Source organism: Canis aureus, chromosome 9 (genome assembly GCF_053574225.1).
Source record: "Canis aureus isolate CA01 chromosome 9, VMU_Caureus_v.1.0, whole genome shotgun sequence".
In the NCBI taxonomy this organism is placed as follows: Eukaryota; Metazoa; Chordata; class Mammalia; order Carnivora; family Canidae; genus Canis; species Canis aureus.
Window position 1 is genome coordinate 38,277,117 of NC_135619.1, and position 22,023 is coordinate 38,299,139.

The window sequence follows — 22,023 nt, forward strand, 5'->3', positions numbered from 1 at the left end:
TGTTTGTTTGTTTGTTTCAGTTCCAGCCTCACCAGTACCTCGTAGAGTGCCTGACCAAAAGAATGTATATAGAACGTGTTTGTTGAGTAAATGAATGAATTTGAAAATTAGGGATGTGGTGCAGTGGATCTTTAAGACCCTTGGAGCTTTATAGGTGAATGAATCTGAGATCAGGCTAGGGAAGGGAAGAAATTGATTCTAAAATCTTTAGGGAAACAGGACTGGAGGGACTTCCATTAAGTCCTCTCAACACCTGCGCTTACTGTATTATCAGGATTTAGAGCAATCACTCCTAATAGGCTTTGGATCTGTTTTAAGACTTCAGTAAAAGCTCTTGCACCTGACTACTGAAAATCAATTTTTGGATATAGGAAAGATTTGTAAATCACTTTTGACTACGGTAGGAATGCCAGCCACTGGAAGAAGGGGAAGATCCAAGAACCTCTCATTATCTTCTCCATCCTGATGCTTCCTGAACACTGAAGAGAGGTAGAGATGTAAAGGCTCCACCTTTGCCACCTGGGGTGTGGTGGTACAGGGTAGAGTGGGGATGCTCCTGCTACTACCCTGACCCCTCACCTGGGTACAGGAGACCCCTTTGTATTTGAGAGGATATACTGAGTGTGGTTTAACTCCCTGCCTTGGGTCACAGTAGGAGAATTTTCAAGTTGAAAAAGATCAGAGCTTAGTGAATTCTGAAATTTTTAATTCTAATCAAATATATTCCCTATGTTTAAGAAATAAAACTGAGGGTCATTTGAGTGGCTCAGTCAGTTAAACATTTGCCTTGGGCTCAGGTCATGATCCCAGGGTCCTGGGATCCAGCCCCAAGTCCAGCTCCCTGCTCACCAAGAGAGTATGCTCCCTCTCCCTCCACCCCTCCCTCTGCTTGTGCTCGTGCACTCTCTCTCTCTCTCTCTCAAATAAATAAAATCTTTAAAAAGAAATAAAAAATAAAACTGTATGCAGAACTTCAACAAGGTAAAAAGACAAAAAATGGCTCCACTGAGTCAACTGAAGGACAAAGAAGAGTATCCTTTTTTTAGGTTTCCTCTCACTGCTCACATCCCCCTAAAGACCCTGATGTGCACCCCAGCCCCTTCTTCATTGTACATACTTGGAGCTAAGGCAAGGAATGTGCAATGCCCTGTCCCAGGTGGCCCAGCTGGTCCAGGGAGGACAGGCAGAATGCTCTCTCTGTGATGTCCTCCCCAGGAGACCTGGAAGTCTGAATGGGAAGCTAATCTAGAAGCAGGCAGCACCTCCCTCTCTGCTCTGATTGGTAGAGTCACATGAGAATTTTCATGTTCCAGTGTATCATCTTTCTTTACCTCTCCCCTCAAACGAAGAAACACCTTACAAGATAAATCTGATAGAACTTTTAGGAAAACCCCAATCTCAATCTTTGTACCACGGGCACAAGGCCGAAAAAGATGTATGTTAATTAAATCAGTTAAACTGAGCCTTAAAGGGATCCTATAGTAAAATATTTTGAATGCAGATTCACATCCTTTAATATTCAGATCTCCCTATCCTGCGTTTTCCCAAGGCAGGGAATACCATTCCCTTACCTGTCCCGGAAGACGGGGGTGTGACTGATCCCGGGCTGTCATCTTCAGGCTCCGAGACGGTGACTGTGGGGACCGTGTCAGGACTTGGTTTCAGACAGACATCTTGCTTCTCGGGGGTTTCCTCTTGGGTCGCAGTTTCAACAGAAGGTTCGATTTCGGTCAGCGTGATTTTGACAGGGGCAGTGAGCAGAGGAGCGCTGTGCTGTTCTTCAGAGAGATCATCGATATAAGGTGCAAATGTTGATTCTTCAAATAAATGGTCCTTGAGGATTTTTCCCTCCACAGGAACTGGTTTCTCTGGTTCACGAGCCTCTTCGGATTTTGTCAAAATTCCAGTGTCCTTCGTCTTAAAGTCCGAGCCTTTCTCTTCCAGTGCGGGGTGACATTGCTCCTGATATTTCGGCTCCTTGGGCCTGGTTATGTCAATGTATTTATAGGCTTCTGCTTTCATCTGGTCCAGGGGGTCTGCTAAGATTTTGTTCACTTCCGTGGACTCTGCAGGAGTCATCTCTATTCCAGAATCAGAACTAAATAAGCCACGAGGCTCTGTCCCAGGCACATCTGGTAAGGCGGGCTCTGGGGTACTCAACTCCCCAGGGCTCTCCGAAGTGGTGACTTGGCCATTTTCCTTCTGAAGAATTCCAGTGAAATACGTGGAATCCTCCCGAGGTGGGTAACAGATGTTGGAAATCAGAGATGTGTAACACGATCCTTCCCTGTCCTTTGACGCTGTTGAAAAGGTATGATCCCCGGCCCTGGAGACATCTGCCGCACCTATGAATCAAAACAGCAGCAGACAGTGAGTGGGCGTCTGGCTTCCCGTCTCTCTCCTGCCTCACCCGCCACCCACCCCGGTCCTGGGGAGACACGGCATCCTTTCTCCTGAAGCCCTTGGACTTCCTCAGAGCACACTCATCATGTTCATGCTCCTTGTCCCCCTCTGGGCCCACAGCACAGGTGGTTTCCTGGGAGCAGAGCGCACAGGTTCACGTAAGCTGTCACACTCAGAGAAGCTCGGGGACAGACACCCGAGGAATGGAAAGCTGAATTTTCAAAATCTACTATCTCCTTATACAAGGAACTGGTCCTTCAGGGTATTACTCAGCAGAATCCCTCTTTGTATCTCAAGTATTACTGGCTCTTTAAACACAGCTGGAAATGTGGGCTTGTTCAAGTCTATAAATGCAACAGTGGGACAGCTGAGTGGGGGAACGGGCTGCTCTTGGAGACTCAGAGAGCTGGGAGAGGCCCCCAGAGATGCTCTGGCCTGGCCGTTTCAGGCAGGGACATCTGCTTCTCCTGGACTGGTGCTGTCCCTTCTTTTTGTAAAGGTCCTCAGAGAAAGGGACCCCCTCGTTTTCCACTGGCCTCATCCCCAAGGGGTATCACCTTAATAAGCGCTTCCCTCTTTCTTCAGTTTTCCCCTCATTTTGTTTCCCTCCTCATTCACCTACCTACCCCCCACTTTCTATCTTCCAGTGATTTTCAAAACAACCCACTGGGAATTTTTGGGTTCCACTGGTGGTGCTAAGGGCAAAACAAGTTTCTAAAGTTTGAGTCTATGCAATGCTTTCACCTGGCCTCTATTCTCTTCGTAAACCAGCCAAAACATTTTGCTAATAGCAAGCAAAATTATAGAGGGAAGCCTCTATAGTCTTTCTCTGCTATAAAATGCTGCCAGAGGGGAAGAAAACTAACATTTATTGAGGCCTTATCAGGTGTTAAACAGTGGGAAGTTATCTAATTCTCACAACTCTTCTGTAAACCGAGCCCCACACTCTCAACACATCACACAAATACACACACACAAACATGCACTAAGCCCTTAGGATATACTCAAAGAATATTCCAGGGCATCAATTCATAAAAGTAAAAAAAAAAAAGTAGTAGCAATAATAATAATATAATAATAATAATAGCTAATATCTAAGTGCTTGCCATGTGTCAGAGATAGTTCCAAGCATTAAATTAATATTAACTCATTTGATCATCAGAGCAATCCTAGAAGAAGGGTACTATCATTAGGCACATTTTACAGATAAGGAAATCCCAGCCAGGATTCAAATCCAATAGATCTCAAAGTTAGGAAACATTCCCTAATACTCTTCACACCTCCTTAAGTCACTTTGTGAAGTTTTCTTTAAAGTAACTTTGAATCAGTTTTATTACAAACAAACTTGGCTTTTGTCTTTTCCTAGCTCTCTTCTTGGTTACTCAAGCCACTGCATATCTTTGAGGAATGAAAAAGCGCAACGCCTCCAGCATCTCCCACCTTGCACCTGCTGTTTTCCTTCCTTAGAGATCTCTTCCCCCAGATACCTGCCAACCTGACCCCTTCACCACCAAGTCTGCTTAAATGTCACCTTCTTAAGGAAGATGACCCTGACTACTCTCTCTCTCAAATTGCAACTGGCCCTCCCCTCCCTACCCCCCTGGCAACCCTGTGCTCTCCTACCCTTCTCTGTACCTTTTCTTTTTCTCATAACACTAGTCTCCTTTTACAATATGCTTAATTAACCTATTTATTGATTCCCTATTTATTGATTGTTGAGGTGTGTTCTATGAGGGCAGTTTTATTCACTAAGGTAGCCCGACACCTAGACCAGGGCCTGGCACATAGTAAGTACTCCAATACTTGCCAAATAAAAGAAGGTAATTTTGAAGTTCAGAATAAAACCCAAATAATAGGATTGTGTGAGAAGACAGGTTGGAAGTATTTTAAAGTTTCTTTCACCATATGGGCTCAGTCCATAGGTAGACTTCACTGTAAGCAAGGGGAATCAATCCTGAGGTATTTCGCCACAGACATCTGGACCTTGGGATTCTCTAGCACAATTCTCTGGAAGTACTTCTATGTATTAGTAAGTAATTAGTCACCAGAAAGTAAGGAGGGTCTTGCCCAGGGATATAATGAGCCTGGCAGTGTGGAGAGTGGGGAAGAGGATGCTCTCCTGGAGAATATGTAGTAGGTGGTGTCAAGGGCTGTGGCAGAGTCGTTATCATTCAGCTCCCACCTGATGCTTCCCCTGCAGGAGCCACCTCAGGGCTCCTGGCCCCGACCACCTATACCTGGCACATGGCCCACAGTCTCCTGCCATCAGTTCTCCTACTACACCCAACTGTCCAATACACAGCCACTGGCCCCAGGGCTCCACCCTGTCTCACTGGGAAATCCTTAAATTCTGCAGCCGGGCATTTGAGATGATGTGAAGGCCATACCTTCTCACTCACAGTTCTGTCTTGGCTGCTCCTCTCACTTAGCCTCCACTCCGGGCACACAAAGCCCTTTACAACCTCACACTCACTCCGTCAGCCCTTCTAGACCTGCCTTCCACTCGCCAGTTCAAACTCTGAGCTCTGGCTAATATAAACAACCATCACATCCCCAACACTTTATCCTTCCAATCTTCACATCCAAATCTCTGCCTCAAGCCATTAAATATAAGTAGCTTGAAATGCTTCCTCCTCCACAATGAATTCGCTGACCACATCTGTCAGGATGTGACCCCTTCCCATTGTCCTCCTTTCTCTTTACCGTTGCAGCTAATTTATTCTGCTTATGCAGTATGTGTCCATGTCATGTCCTACTAACCTGCCACCTTCTGGAGTTTGAGGCTCATGTCTTGCACGCTATAGCACACATAGTAGGTACTTGATACAAAATGAATAAATGAATGAATGTACCAATCAGTCGGTGAGTAGACTTACCCTACACAGCTACTGAAAACAAATTAGAACTGATGCAAGTTACAAAGAGGATGTTTTTAATCTGTCATGTGAAAGAATAGTCTAGAATTAGAGTTATTCCGCAAGATGATGGTGCTGTGTCTCAGGAATAAGAGTGTTTTAATCCCCCGGGGCACTCAGATAGAGAGGGGCCCAGCACCTGTCTAGGCAGGAGCAAGCATTTAATGGAAGACTGGATAACACAACTGCAGAAGTCCCTTTCAAGCTTCTCTGACTTTTACACTGATTGGCTGCCGCCAGAGTCACACACAGCCTCCTTTACTTCTTATCCCTTAACCTATAAAAGAGACTCAATATAATTTTCCCCAAGGTGATGCCATAAAGAATAGAGGCTTCCCAGACATATAATGATAACTCAGGGAATGGAATCTGGGGTACATTTACATTATTTGTGAGTCTGTAAGTAGAATCAGTAGTTAAGAAGAACTCCTACCCCTGAAATTCTTGTTCTGTCAGCTTCGTCTTGCTCAAAGAGCCCAGCATAAAATTGACAGGACCCTGTTGCCATACTCTGCACATACCACCAACTGGAGGAAAAAGAACAAAGCCATGGAGAACCTGGGTGGCTCCATTGGTTAAGCATCTTACTCTTGGTTTTGGGTCAGGTCAGGATCTCAGAGTCGTGAGTTCGAGCCCCGCGACCAGCTCCATGCACTCGGTGGGGGGTCTGCTCAAGATTCTCTCTCCCTCTGCCCCTCTGCCTGCTCACACTCACTTTCTAAAAAAATTAATAAAATCTTTAAAAAACAAAGAAGAACAAAGTCATTTGTATAAACCACACATTTTAGATGGGACCATCCTCATAAAATCAGCAACAAATAATGTCCCATTTTCTTACACTGAGCTGAATATCCTGAACACTTCTCTTCAGTCCTAACTTACTGAAATGTGTATACATTATATAGTGCCTGTTAGATAGAACTCGTGAAACTAGAAAGTCCTTCTAGACCGTAAATTATGTGAGGGCAGAGTCTCGTGGGATTGTTAGAACAGAGAAGTGGAGCTGAGCCTCAAGGCTCAGAAAAGCCAATTAATTCTTGTCAGCACTTCCTGCAGAGCTGCCCAATGTGAGAACTGAGGCAGAGAGCAAAAGCCAGTGGCCCCAGGTTGGAACCAATATTGTTACATTGTTAAATACAAATCCACCAAATAAAAGCGCTTTCCTTGTCTGGGCTAGAAATGACTACTTTCTTTATATAACCAAAGATTCCTTGGAATGTCTGACTTCCTCATTCTCTTTGGCTGTTTCCTTGGACGTCTAGAAGTTTGATCTGGGTGGAGGCAGATGTACATCGAGAGTCAATGTGTGGATCTGCAGATGCTCTCTCAAGAGGCAGCGGCGAGACCAGAGGGCACAGTGAATTCAGTTTCCTGAATGCATTTAAAATGGGATTGAACCTTCAATCTTCAGTTGATGCCTGGCAACTGGGTGGCTCAGTGGTTGAGCGTCCGCGTTTGGCACAAGTTGTGATCCTGGGGTCCTGGGACCGAGTTCCGCATCAGACTCCCTGCAGGGAGCCTGCTTCTCCCTCTGCCTGTGTCTCTGCCTCTCTGTGTGTGTCTCTCATGAACAAATAAATAAAATCTTTAAATAAATAAATAAATAAATAAATAAATAAATAAATAAATAAAATTTCAATTTACAAGTAGGTTTTTAGGAATGTGCTTACAAAAACAAAACAAAAAAACCTCCACAAAACCCTGAAGGACTCTCATAGGCCACTATTTCTAGCCAAAAGCTAAGTGGAAGAAGAATGAAAACAAGCTCAAACTATTGTCATTGGATCACATGTGTGGATAAAATCAGGCTTTTGTGTCTACTCATGTCCTAGGTCAAAAATACTAATAACGAGCTAGACAAATTCTGGGACTTCATAAAAGGTGAGTGTTTTATTTTATTTTATATTTTGATTCCCTGGCAGTACTAAGGAATGAGGTGGTAAAGACAACTTGCAGAAGATGGTTTTACATTCTCCAAGGAAAGTTTCAATCCTAAAATCCTTTAGTTCTTAAACTTTGACTCATCCTCACAGAATTGAGTTCCTTGAATTGGTGGCCTACAGCTTAGTTTTGTAACTATCGGTTGGGAGACTATGGGAGCCTTTCTGTGAGTCAGTTTATTCATTTTAAAAATGTGGGCAGGAAAAGCTCCTCTTGTATTGGCTGTCAGGAGGATTAAATGACATAATGCACTTAGCTCTGTACTGAGCATATGGTACACACTCAATAAATGAGAGCTATAGATTTTATTATTACCTCTATTTTCCAAAAAGGATACTAGCCATTTGCAACACATTCCCACCTGCCTATTAGTTTGGTACTTTATCTGTAATGAGGTGCGATCAGGAGTTAAATCTAGACAAAGCACACTCATGTTGCACTCTGGGATCTGCCTTAAATGCTCAAGTCCCCAGAGTGCAAGGCCATGGCTGTCTGCACAGCATCATGAGCAAGTGGTTGTTCCTTAAGTACTTTTTAGTGATGCAACTGACGTAGATCCTGCTGTGCATGTGGTGATGTCTGACTTGAATGTGAACAGTTGAAACTTACCAAGAGAATAGACAAAAAAGGAACAGAAGTATTCAGTGTCTATGGGTGAGGTTTCTCCCCTTGTGGATAGACCTCATTCTGACTCCTCCCGGTTAAGAGAAGGGATTTATGGTTTAAGATGATACTTTATAACTCAATAAAGCCCCCTTACTGCTTTGAAATGGAAACAGAGAATGCCAGAAAGAAAGACTGATGACACCAAAAGGTTTTCTCAGCACAGAGGTAGATAGGCTCCATTAGAGAAATCTGGTTTAAAATATTTTTTTAAAAGGGGGGGGGGGGTAAAAAAAGAAAAATCTGGTTTACCCTTCTCTCTGGATTAAAAACAAAACAAAACAGAAAACACCAATGATTGTTTGAATAGAGCCAATACTTACAGATATAAGGGACATTAGTCCCATTAAATTGAGAAATATATTTTTAAAAGGGGATATGGTAAAAAAACCAAACAAACTGGAATGGCAGTGGGGGTGGAATGAGAGATACACATTAAAATTCAAGAATTAAAGGCCAGAAGCAGTGACCCGGAGTGAATCTGCATTCATTTTTCCTTACAATCATTTGCCCTTAGGCTGCCTGTGTGATGGATGGCTGTAGCCTGCACCGTTTAGGCTGTAAGGCTTTTTCCCTGAAACTCCCACTCATCTTTTCTGAGCACTGAGATATCAGCAGGCCCACAGTATGGAGGCTGTGACACATTTGACAACAGAGCCATTTATGAGGGATGACTATGCCAGGGAGGCTCCGGGAGCCTCCATGTCACCTAGAAAACATTCTCCTCCTGAAATTAAGTGGTATGTGATTTAACATAAAAAATGGGTGTTGAAAAATCCAGGTATATCCATTCTTTAAAATTTTATCTATGTGATTAGTTATTAGAGTACAAAAAAGAAAAATGAGCCTGCATTCTCTAGCAAAAGACGCTAAGCCAAAGCTGATGGCAAGTTTGGGGTTTAAGAATATGAGTAACTACTCTTTCTTTCTCCAATTTCCTGCCTTATTTAAAGCTTGCCTGTCAGGATAATAGATTTAGCTGTTGAGATTGCAAAATTAATGTTTAATAAAAAAAGATTCAGCAAGTTTTGGGGTTTTTGTCGGTGTCCCCCCCCCCCCCCCACCATATGAAAAGCCAGGACTTGCCCTGCCTGTGGAATTTTCACTTTAGCAGAGGGAAAAACCTGGCCTGGCAGACAAACCACTGTTTAAGTTTCTCTGACAGTTCTCAGTGGTGCCTTGGAAAGCATAAAGCTGCAGAGCACAGAGATGGAATGGGAGTGGAAATTCTGATGAGCTTGGAAGTGTGGGATATATTTTGTCTAAAGGTGAAAATGTGATTCTATGACGTTCTTTGGGGGACAATCATGTTTGGGAGGAAAGAGGAGGTAAACATTTATAATTTCCTTAGATCTTAAGAAAAGGTTCCTAAAATCCTACATGGACTTCCTACAGCCTGCCTTTCTAAATAGCTTTACTGTTTTGCAATTCACAAACCATAAAATTCCCTCGTAAAGTGTACAGTTCTGCAATTTTTGTATATTCACAGAGTTCTACAATCATCATCACTACCTAATCTGCTCACCTAATTCAGGCGCATTCTATCTACCTTGATGCTTTCAATACAGAGAAAGCTCTAAGTTACCTCTGCCGTGCAAAGAATTACCTTTGGAACATAAACAATAACTATCCCAGCCTATTTATCATTTGTGCATAGAATATTGCTCTCTGATTTCCAAAGAGGAAAATAATGTTTTTTTGTCACATTATTTCAATGCTATGTATACATGAACAGAAAGAAAAGGTACATTGGCAGGTATTACGCTGAGTGAAATAAGTCAATTGGAGAAAGACAATTATTATATGGTTTCACTCATATGTGGAATATAAGAAATAGTGAAAGGGTTCATAAGGGAAACTGAGTGGGGAAAAATTAGAGAGGAAGATAAACCATGAGAGACTCCTGACCCTGGGAAACAAAGGGTTGCGGAAGGGGAGATGGGTGGGGAGATAGGGTGACTGGGTAATGGGCATTAAGGAGGGCACGTGATGGGATGAGCAGCACTAGGTGTTATACTATATTTTGGGAAATTGAATTTAAATAAATATTTTAAAGGTATACTTTATATTTGTAATTAATGGCTCATTTGCTCCTTCCCCCCACATAGAATCATCTAGCTAACCCCCATAGTTCCTTTTATGTGATCTCTCTCCCTTACTCCCATTCCATGGCTGCCTCCTCAGTGGACTCTAATCACCCTCCACTTGAACGGCTATGAAAGGTTCCTATGTGTCTGGCTTCCAGCCTCACCTTTTCTTCTGTGTGTCACCCTGCACATGGATACCATATTCATTTCCCTAAAGCCCTCCTTTGACATGTCACTTCTTTGCTCCAAAATCTCTGGTGGCTGTCTCTGCCCATTCTATCACTTAGAATTCAGGATCCTCTTCAATGAGGTCCCAGTCTGCCTTTATGGTTTTATTTCTGAGCCTGTTCAGGAAACACACTTGTTCAAGCCCACAAACATGAGAATTTCAACTTCTATACCCTTTGCTCAAGCTCTCCCCTTGAACTGAAAGGCTCTTTTACTCCATCCCAAGTCCAAATAAAGTCATTGGTGATGCCTTGTCTCCTCTAGGAAGTGTCCTCCTGCCTCCCCAGCTCTCACTGCTTTCTCCCTCATCCCTACTCCAAGGGCCATGACCATTTATTTAGGGCTCACTGTTTTTTCTGCCTTTGTTGGCACCTATCTTTTTTCTGTATACTGTGGAAAACCATGTCTTATACTTCTTCACACTCCTGAGTTCCTAGCTCTGTGCTTTGCACATAGCACACACCCAGTAATACTGACTGGACGACTACCTCCATATTACCATCTGATTGGGTCACGTTCAAGAGCTTTTGGAATGAGCTTTATCATCAATCAGTATTAGTCCAATTTTTAAAATTTACTGAACACTTAACCATTGTGAAGCACCAAAATGAAAGACATTCTTATGCTTACATATGCTTAATAATCTACTGTGTCACAAACATTCACCATGGAGCCATTGTTTCTAAACAGGATTTTGGGTCCCCCATGATTGCTTATGGCAGTAATGCCAGGACAGGTCATAACAGGAGCAGGGAGGTCCCAAATGGAGCCCCGACATTTAGTATATCTTGATTTATCTTTCTGGTCAGGCATGGTGTTATCAGAAAAAAATAAAGAAGTATCAAAATGATTCTTTGCGGGGTGCCTGGGTGGCTCAGTTGGTTAAGCGACTGACTCTTGATTTGGGCTCAGGTCATTATCTCAGGGTGGTGAGATTGAGCTCCACATTGGGCTCCACGCAGATTCTCTCCCTCTGTCTCTGCCTCTCCCCTTGATATGCGCTCTCTCTCTCTCTCACACATGCACTCTCTCTCTCTCTAAAAAATAAAAACTATGTTGGGGGGGTTCTTTGAAGTCATCTAATCCCAAGATCTCATCCACAAGATTAAGGATTGACCATTTCCCAACTTTAGTTTGAATATTTGCATTGATGGCAGCTTACTATGCAAGCTGAATTATTAATAAGTGTTGTGTTGTAGTTAAGAGCCTATGCTGTGGGGTCAAGTGCAGCACTTTGAATACTGACTCACTCCTGTGTGAACAGGGGCAGATTTCCTAATGTCTTTTTACTTCAGCTTCGTCTATTAACAATAATTACCATCTCTTAGGATTTTTGCAAAAACTAAACAAAGATACTGAAATCAAAACACTAAGCATTATGCTGATATATATGAAAGGCTCACTATTATTTTTAAAATTTAGCTTAAATATAACTCTCTATTGCTTTCAGCCTTTCCCCCCAGGTAGGTCTTCATAATCTATCTGTAGAAACAGACACCTGAAATAATTGGTAAAACAATATGGCATATGAAGAGCTAATCCCCCTAATATATAGTGAGTTCCTAGAAATCAAGAAGCAAAAGCCATCTATCCATTTACTCAATAATAGACAAAGGACAAGAATAAGCACATTGCATGGAAAAGTCAATATAAATGACCCCAGAACATAAAAAGGCAAGTTAAAACAACCCTACACCCTAAAATGACATTTCTCCATTTTCAGACCAGGTAAAACTCAAAAGTTTGACAACCCACTCACTGTTTGGTGAGCCTGGGGGAAACAGGCACTGTCATACTAAGCGCAGGCTGGCAGGCTGGTACAATGGGAATATGATATACCCCTAGGGAAAGCAATTTGGCAGTGTCTCTCCACATTATAAATTCATTTACTCTTTGAGCCAGCAATCTTAGAGAAATTATTCTATAGACATCCTTGCACATGTTTAAAGTGAACATGAACAAAGCTATTCATCACAGCATAGTTGGAAATAATAAAAACTGGAATCAACCCAAATATCCATGATCAGGGCCTAGTCAAACAAATTATGTACTTTTATACATAGATACTGTGTGGTTCTATGAAGGAATGAAGACAATATCCATGTACTAATATGGAAAGATTTCCAGATAAATACTATTAACTGAAAAAGTAAGATGCAGAAAACATGTTATAGATATAATACAGATACACAGAATGCTAACTTTCTTGTAAGAAAATGAAAAACTAGGACTATATATTTGTATTTGTTTGTGTCTGCATAAAGAAACACTGAAAGAATACATGAGAAATTATTTATTAACCATGGGTTTGGGACAGGAATAGAGAATAACAGAAATAGAAGGGAGACTTTTCATTGTATCCTTCTTTTTAAAAATGGTTTTCCTTTTCCAACTACTTAAAAATTTAATTTTATGTTAAGACAAAGAAAAAGAAAACAATGTAGGATGATAGTAATAGTGTTGCATTAGCTCTGATGGGAATCCCCAACCTAGCTTCCTTCTTCCACATGACAGACATTCAAAGATGTGAAGGCAGACAGGTCCTCTTCCTAGTTCTGATGGCCCAGGCTAAAACCCTTCATTCTCTCCTTCATGAGTTTTGTTCTCTCCGCATTGAGTTCCAAAGAGACACAGATCACACCTTGTAGTCACTGCTTTCTCAGGCTAGCATACCTGCTAGCAAATAGATTTTGTTTGGTAAATACTTATGGAGTGAATAAATATGTTTCCAGGCTCATCATACTGGTTTCTGTTGGGGGACGGATACACTGCAGTCTCTCCTCTTCCCTCTAAAATCTGAGCTAGACCTGACTACAAGCTAGTGAGCACAGAGACGATTCCCTGACTGGTTTTGATTCCCTTGATGTAAATTTCCTATTTTTATTCATAAACTTTTAAGTTTAATTTAACTTAATTTTAATGCCAGTGTAGTTAGCACACAATGTAATATTAGTTTCAGGTGTACAATATAGCAATTCCACCACTTCCATCCATCACCCCGTGCTCATCACAGCAAGTACACCCCTTCATCCCCATTGCCTATTTCACCCATCCCCCACTGACCTCCCCTCTGGTCACCATCAGTTTTTTCTCTAGTTAAGAGTCTGTTTCTTGATTCACAAACTTTTAGACCTGACACTCTGCACTATTAACTCCTGTTGCATATGCAGCTAACCAAAACACGTGAATATATAAGTCGTTTTATTTCTCTAAGTAAATGCATAATTTCAAAATGTATTTTAGCCATTGTACTGGGTGTATTTCATAAGCTTGAAAGACATTAAAGTCAGAGGCAAAGAATATTCATGATAATTGCTGATGACTTGCATCTATCATGTAGAACACCTCGAAGAAACCCTAGAAAGGGGGATTTACTTCAGTCTGGAATAATCCACAAAATCAAGCTAATGCTAGTGCTGGAGTTGGGGTCTTCTCATTAGAATGTGTTTTATTAAGGGAAATGTATGGCCACAAAGCCTACGGCCATTCTTGTAGGGCTGCCACCAGTCCACACTGTGTCTTAACAAAAACAACAACAAAAAAAGATATTCTTCAGGTGGACACACACCTGTGCCACAGGCTTGCATCCTCTGCTGAAAGTCTTGGATTTCATGCCAGAGTTGGTTATTGAACAAAGGCCACTGGGATCTAAAACAATGTCACACAAAGCTTTGAGAGGTCCATAAGGAAGGACAAATATGGATGACAACTGGGGAATAATACTGCTAGAAAGATGACATGGCATGTGATGCGTCATGATGTGTTATGAAATATGTTATGGCATGTCATGGTGTGGTGCGGTATGCTGTGTGGTGCCACGTGCTGTATTGGGGTATATTGCAGCATGACATGACTTGGCAATACATGGCATGGTGTATGGTGTGGTATGCTTCTGGGTATGGCATTTTGGGACAGAAAAATCACAGGCGTCAAGAAGACTTGGAGTTCCATCTTCATCATGTTACTGACCTTTAATGTCATTAAACTCTCAGGAAAAGAGGAAGATAACAACAATAACATTTAAGTTACATGCTCACTATGCTTCAAACAAAATAATTAAATGGATTGTCTCATTTTAAGCTTCAACAGTTTATGGGACTCTTTATTTCTTTTTTTTCCCACCACACTCATGCTATTGAAGCTTTGAGAGGTCAGGAATTTGCTCTGAGGAACACAACCAGAAATGACAGGACCAGAACTTGGATTTAGGGCAATTGGACTGCAAAGCAGATGCGATTAGCACTATTCTCAGAATTGCCTGGAGGATTAAAGTAGACTAAACGGTTTGTGGCTGGCTTCTTAAGCAAAGCTAGATGGATCTGATTTGGAGTCACGTCACAGCTAATAACGCAGTCAAGTAGAAAGAAACTGCACGATCTCTGCACAAAGACTCAGTGGCTGGCTGATCAATGTTGATTTCTTACATAAATCGTTAAGTGATTGTGGCAAGAGAGTGTGTGTGTTCTAGGACTTCTGATTTAACTGAGAGTCTATCAAAGTGGATTTTAAAAACTCTTAGGATGACCTCCTTTTGGAAGTACCTGGGTAGAAGACAAGCCTTTTATTTTGAAATGTAATTATCATTAGCTGCCATTTTGCCTTTGTACAGCATTTATTCTTCCTCAAGGTCTCAAAATCTAACTCCTATGTTTTGCTAGTCATGGAATATTTGAAATTTAATTTGGGGGTTTTGAGCATTCCTAATTTCAAACATAATTTCATACTGGAATATATCTTATACAACTGAAATAGGTGAATGACATCTTGGGACAAATTAGCTTAAAACTGGAATTTGGGGGGCACATCAGTTAGGTCCTTTGACTTTCACACCTACACACAGAATCAAGATCAAAATATATGTAGAAAATGCATTCTACTAGGTGTACAAAAAATAGACCCCAGAGGTAGCCCTACTAACCAAGGAAAGTGACAAGAAAGATGAATGTTCATTTTGCTCCTCTGAGCCCTTTGATCTATGGGCTGAGGTAAACTGTGTGCTTAAAGCAAAACAATAACTCAGTCATTGATGTGCCAGAGTTTGGGAGTATTGATCCAAGTGGTTCTCAGTGCTAAGGTAGGAAACTATAGCAATATTTCTTTTCTTTCTACTTTCTTTCCTTTTATCCACAGGAAGAAAAAGGACAATAAACAACAAGCAATAGATTCAAAGTATACGTAATTTCTGAAATTCATGCAAAATTTCAATCACCTGCACATCCTAAGGGAGTAACTAAACTATTCCGTTTTTCTAGTGTAACCTACCTAAATGATCAATAAAAATACATTGTGGGGTTCTTCTTTAAATTACTTTTATGTAGGCTCTATGCTGGGCTTGAACTCACAACCCTGAGATCAAGACCCGAGCTGAGGTTGAGTGGGACACTTAACTGAGTGACCCAGGTGCCCCCTACATTGTGTTTTTAGGAATTTGGAGAAGGGCTGCTGTTCAGAGAATAGTGAGACTTGCTCTGGGGCTTTGAAAATAGGTATGATTTAAAGAGACAAAGGGAAGCAGTTGGAAGTTATTTTAGGGGCAGAGATAATAGCAAAATCAAGGGCAAAATAATGAGTAGAGAAGAATCCCGACTCCAACAGAAGAGTTTGGGAAGCAGAGGAAACTCTGGTCAGAAGGAGTGGCCGGGATTATGGAGCTGGCATGAGGGTTCTGTAAAGGTGGTGGGACGTAGGGATCCAGTGATTGTTTCAGAGTGATCAATGCATAAATAGCTTCCACAATGGCAGTATATAGGTTGGGGGTCATGTCAAATAAATTTGTGATTTATTTTTAAATTGTAAAAGTAATAATACATGGTCACGATAACATTTTTAAAAAATATAAACATACACAAGTTAAAAAGTTAGTCTCTATCCCTACTTCCTGGTCTCTCTGAGAGAGAGAGAGAGAGAGGGATCTACTTTATATTTAAAAAGTCAGTATTCCATAGAATGAATGTTGCAAAATTCATTCAAGCATTCCCCTTTTGTTGGATATTTAGATATCACTATTCTTTTGCTGTTATGAATTATGATGCAATGAACATCTTTTGAGAACATAACTTTTTGATGGGACCGACCACTGAGGTCAAGAATGTAAATATTTTTAACTATCTTTGTACTTTACTACATAGCTACTTGAAAATGGCCCTGGTAAAAATTCTTCTTTGTGTCAAAATGGAAGAATCAGAAGAAAACCAAGCAAAGAAGGAGCAGGATTCAACAGTACAGAGGCTAAGAAAAAGAGTGGTTCCAGCAGATGCTATGAAAAAATAGTAAACATTCACTAGGACTTGCAGTTAAGCATAGCCTGGAGTTCCAGACCTCAGACACAATAGCTCTCAAAGAGACTAGAGAAGATGAGTTCAAACAAAAGACTTTTTACAACAGAAGTGCCCAATTAGGAAAGTATCACAGAATTGCAGGGATTGAAGCTCAATCTCAAAGGATGTGAAGAATTCACAGAAGCTAAATAAATAAATAAACAAATAAATAAATAAATAAATACTTTCTGAGGATGGAATTCTGGTGCTCTAATGTTCAGTCAAACACATTCACAAAGTTGTGTGAATTTCTATATATTCCATCTGAAGTTTGGATACCATCTCACAAGTCATCTTTTTTGAACAGTCTGAAATGAATCTGTCATGTTTGAGTGAAAAAGTTGACTCTAAACAAGCTACTGTGTGAACAGTTGAAATTGCCTGAGGAAAACCTCAAATAAATAAAAGCTTGCAGAGGCTACAGCATTTCTTTGCCCTGTAAGATCTCATAAAATGAAAGCAGAAGCCACCATCAAATGCGTCCTGGAAGAGGAACCAGCAACAAATTACTGTGTCAATAATTCAAGATGAGCATTAAATTTTCATAGTTTTTAAAAACTCTTTAAGATAATCCGCAGGACATCATCTGCATCTGGTGTTTGGAGCCCTCCAATCATGACTCCTACGACTGTACTCTGTTCTAGTTAAGCACTGAATTAACAGATTGGGCCACAAACAAAAGTCAGTTCTATTTAAGTGTGTGTTCTTTAAAAATTGGTTAACAATTAGCTGGAAATTTTTTTTTATTTTTTATTTTTTAAGATTTTATCTATTCATGAGAGACATGAAGAGAGAGGCAGAGACATAGGTAGAGGGACAAGAAGACTCCTCACAGGGAGCCTGATGTGGACTCGATCCCAGGACCCCAGGATCGTGACCTGAGCCAAAGGCAGATGCTCAATCACTGAGCCACCCAGTTGCCTGCAATTAGCTGGAATTTTAATCTGTCCCTCAACAGAAAGTAGTTTTTCAAAATAAATGCTTCTTGAAGAGAGCATTTAGAAAGAAAACAGAGAATCACGTTTCCTCTTTCCTAAACTGTGTAGAAACAGGGTCAGAGTTGATGTATACCTTCTGTTCTATCTTTGTTATTTTTGCTCCAAACCCATGTATGCTATTCAAACATATTACAGTTGACACTTGAATGAAGCGGGGGTTGGGGTGCCGACTCCCTGCACAGTCAAAAATCCACATATAACTTTTGAGTCCCCGATACTTAACTACTAATGGCCCACTGTTGATCAGAAACCTCACCAGTAACATAAACAATTAACACATATTTTGTATGCTAACTGGATTATATACTGTATTCTTATGACCAAATAAGCTAAAGAAAATACTCAAGAAAATCATAAGAGAAAATACATTTACGGTATTGTACTATATTTATCCAAAAATTCTCATATAAGTGGACCCTTACAGTTCCAACCTAGGCTGTTCAAAGGTGGCTGTATTTTTTATTTACCTGGAAGTTTGTAAGGCAGATGCTCATATTTTGAAAAGAAACCAAGGGTTCAAACAGCTATACAGCTGCCTATTAGCTGATGCTAATTGTTTGTCAGAAGATCTCAGAGAGACCCTTGAAAATGATTCTCATTAAGGGAATTCCTTTTTTTTTTTTTTTTTTTTAGATTTTTAAAAAAATTTATTTGAGAGAGAGAGCGTGAGCGGGGATAGGGGCAGGGAGTGGGACAAGCAGATTCCATGTTGAGCCGGGACCCAGAGGGGACTCAGTCTCATGACCCTGGGATCATGGCCTGAGCAGAAATACAGAGTCTGGCACTTCACTGACTGAGTGAACCAGGCACCTTTAAGGGAATCCTTTAATTCAATTCTTTAATACTTCAGATTTCTTCTGTGAATTGCAAAATTAACAGTTTCAATATTATTTCTTAATATATCTTTATATCCTCTATATGAATCTTCTCTTCTTGACTAAAAGAAACAGAAGGTAATTTACCATTTGTTGAATACTTGCTATGTGCCTGCCAGTCACCCTGCTAATGCCTAAAGCTTCCATCAAGTTAATCAATAAATATTTTGAAGCCAAACCTAATAATAATATAACAAATGTGATTTTTATTTAAAAATCAGTGTGTATCTTTCAATGTTTTTAAACTTCATTCATCCAATATATACTGAGTGCCTACTATGTGCTAGGTACTTATCCCAGTTTCTAGAGGAATAACAGTGAATGAAATGGACATGTAGGTCCTGGCCCCACAGAAGACAGAAACAAACCACAAATGAACAAAAACACAACTACGCAGGCATGACAGGGACTGCTAATTGTCCCCCAGTGTCTATCCTGTCCCTCTCTCCTTTAGCAATAGACAAACTCCACCCCCCACAAATCTACCATATGGTCACCCAGCTAAATACTATACTCCCCAACCTCCTAGGTATGGACACATGACTGAGATATGAACAAAAGTCATGTGTGTGGTTTCTGGATCCTGTCTTTAAAGAAGAAGCTGGTTACCCTCCACCCTTTCTTAGCCCTTTCTGTGAGCTGGCCCACCAACATGGTCTAGCAGAGGAAGCTGACACTTGAGAGGGTGATGGGCAATAATAGAAGGAATAAAGTCCTGGATGACTTACTGGGACAGACTCTCACCTGCTTCTGGGCTGTTAAATAAAAGAGAAATAAAATTCCAGCTCTTCTGAGCCACTGTATTTTTTTTTTTTATCTCTTTGTCATAGCAGTTTAGGTTGTACTCTGACTAATACCAGTAAATCAAATAACTTACAGTTATAATCAGTGCTTTGAAGGAAACAAAAGAGAAAAAAAACAAAAGGTTATCAGTGGGCAGGGGTGGATGACTTTAGAGAAAATATGCAGGTCACTCGGAGGAAGAGACATTTGAGCTGAGACCAAAGGATGAGAAGAGGCAATAGGTAGCTTTTCAACTTCTCTATGGTGCCGACACCCCATGTTTTGACTGTATTGTTTCTCTTACTCTTGCCCACACACCAGGGTGCAGTTACTATACACCTGTACAAGTCCTGGGGCAGGGCCATTACTGGAGTATCTGCTCTCTCTGGATGCACCACTGTGACCACCTTTATGTGAAACGTCATGTACATCAACTGACGTACCAGCCAGTAACAGACCCTATAAATGGTTGTCTGCCTTATGCCTTACCTTACAGTCACACTAGACTGGGAGATACCTGAGGGCAAGCACGGTCCCATTGTCTCTGTATCCCTAGCACAGCACTTAATACAAGTTCAATAAATTTTATTGAATGACTAAGTTTATAAACTGGATTCACCAAGTACTTGAGAAATTCCCTCTTCTTTGGCAACAAAAAGTTCAGACCTCAAAATGGCTCTACCTTTTAAGACGGCTTTTCCAAAGGCCTGATAATGGTCCAATGATTAAAAGGAGGATTTAGATCATCCGCCCTGCCCTCAGTTGGGCTGGATAACCCGAGGTAACTGAAGGGTGGCTGTACCTCAGAATGGTGGATGCATTGTGGCTCTTGATCTGGTCTGCTTTTGGCACCTTTGCTCACATGCCACAGTGCCCTGGACTGTGCTTAGAGGACTAAACATGTCCTGCACACTCACTCCTCTGTCCTGGTCTCTATTATCAATGACTCAAGGAGAGCAGCCTTAGCCATGAAATGACTATATGGGGGCCTTGAGCTTTGCCACTGACATGTTTACTTAGTCCTGCTTTCCTCCTTTCATTTAATTCCCTGTGACTCACTGTTAAACAAAATACACTGGCCAATAATGACAATAACTCATTTATTTAACTTCCCTATGTGTTGTCAATGCATTAACTCATTTAAATAATAACCCTTAGGCAGGTGCTATTATTACCCCCATTTTAGAGATGAAGAAACTGAGAATTAGAGAAAATAAATGACTTGAACAAGGCAACACACTATTAAGGTTAACAGTCATCTTGGTTTGCTCAGGACCAAATGGTCTTTCAGGACAAAGGACTTTCAGTGTTCAAAGTGGGAATGTCTTGGACAAACCGAGACAAGTTGGTCATCCTACACGTTGCTGAAGAATCTGACCCTGGTAGTTGGATTCGAAGGCAATTGCATTTATCTATGATGCTATACTGCTTGATTTTTTTGTGTGTTCATCATTGTTATAGACTGAATCTAGCCCCTAAAATTCACATGTTGTAATCCTTTCCCTCCAATGTGATAGTATTAAGAGATGGAACGTTGGGGTGGTAATTAGACTTAGATGAGGTCTTGAGGGCAGAGCGCTCATGAGTGAGATTAGTCTCCAGAAGTTGTGAGAGTGCTTGCTGCTGTCTGCTCTCCCCAACGTGGGGACACAGCGAGAAGCCTATAACCCAGGAGAAGACCATCACCAGCATTGAACCAGACTGGCACCCTACCTCAGACTTCTAAGCTCCCCAACAGTGAGAAATAAATTTTTGTTGTTTATAAGCTTCTTATTTTAGGGTATTTTGTTATAGCAGCCTGAGCTGATGAAGACAATTACTAAAAAGAATGGAAATTCTCTCTAGGGTATCTGGCAAATGTTAAGTGAAAACAATGATAGCCAGAAAGTCTTTTACATGAAGTCATAATATTATGCACTGCAATCTCTCCATCACAGGGTTTTTCAAAACACTATTAACATACGAATTTTAAGAGAGATGCTTGCTTTTTTTTTTTTTTTTTTGAGACAGAGAGACAGTTATGGAGTGGGGGTAGGGGCAGAGGGAGAGGGAGACAGAGAATCCCAAGCAGAGTCCACAGCCAGTGTGTAGTCTGATGTGGGGTTTGATCTCATGGCCCTGAGATCATGACCTAAGCCGCAATGAAGAGTCAGATGCTTAACTGACTGAACCACCCAGGTCCCCTAAGAAAGACACTTTATGATTTGATGCCTGAAGAAAGTATCAATACATAGTAAGCATTTCTTTTTTTTTTTTAAGATTTTATTTATTCATGAGAGACAGAGAGAGAGAGAGAGAGAGAGAGAGAGAGTGGCAGAGACACAGGCAGAGGGAGAAGCAGGCTCCATTGCAGGGAGCCTGGCGTGGGGCTTGACCTGCGGTCTCCAGGATCACGCCCTGGGCTGAAGGTGGCGCTAAACTGCTGAGCCACCCAGGCTGCCCCATGGCAAGCAGTTCTTAGGCTATATATTATGAACATGAATATTAAACCTCATTAGAAATGAAATACATTTTTTTGTGAACACTTTCCCCAGCGATGAGTTGTTTTGCCTCTAGAATTCCAGAACAACTGATGACAACTGTGTTAGGTAGCCTGAAGGAGCAAGGCCTATTCCTTGCTGAACCGTCCCAAGGAGCAAGAAGCTTAGAAAGCAGAAGACGGAAATGCAGTCTCATGAGATCAGCCATGCAGATCTTGTTTTGTATTAAGAGTAAACTTAAGCAGAAGATAAAAAGAGTTATTTCTCTTTCACTTTATCACACAATAGTCTTACACAATCCCTGTAAACATCAAAGGCCTAAGCACCTCTTGG

The 22,023-nt window shown here is 41.1% G+C and overlaps 1 protein-coding gene across 2 annotated transcripts in view; it reads right to left on the reverse strand.

Moving 5' to 3' along the window:
- Positions 1–22,023, reverse strand: part of RTN1 (reticulon 1) — a 215,898-nt gene that overhangs the window by 94,763 nt on the left and 99,112 nt on the right. For both annotated transcript variants that reach the window (XM_077909496.1, XM_077909497.1), the window contains exon 2: positions 1,572–2,345. In XM_077909496.1, coding sequence (XP_077765622.1) covers positions 1,572–2,345 — 774 coding nt within the window. The remainder of the gene's footprint in view (positions 1–1,571; positions 2,346–22,023) is intronic.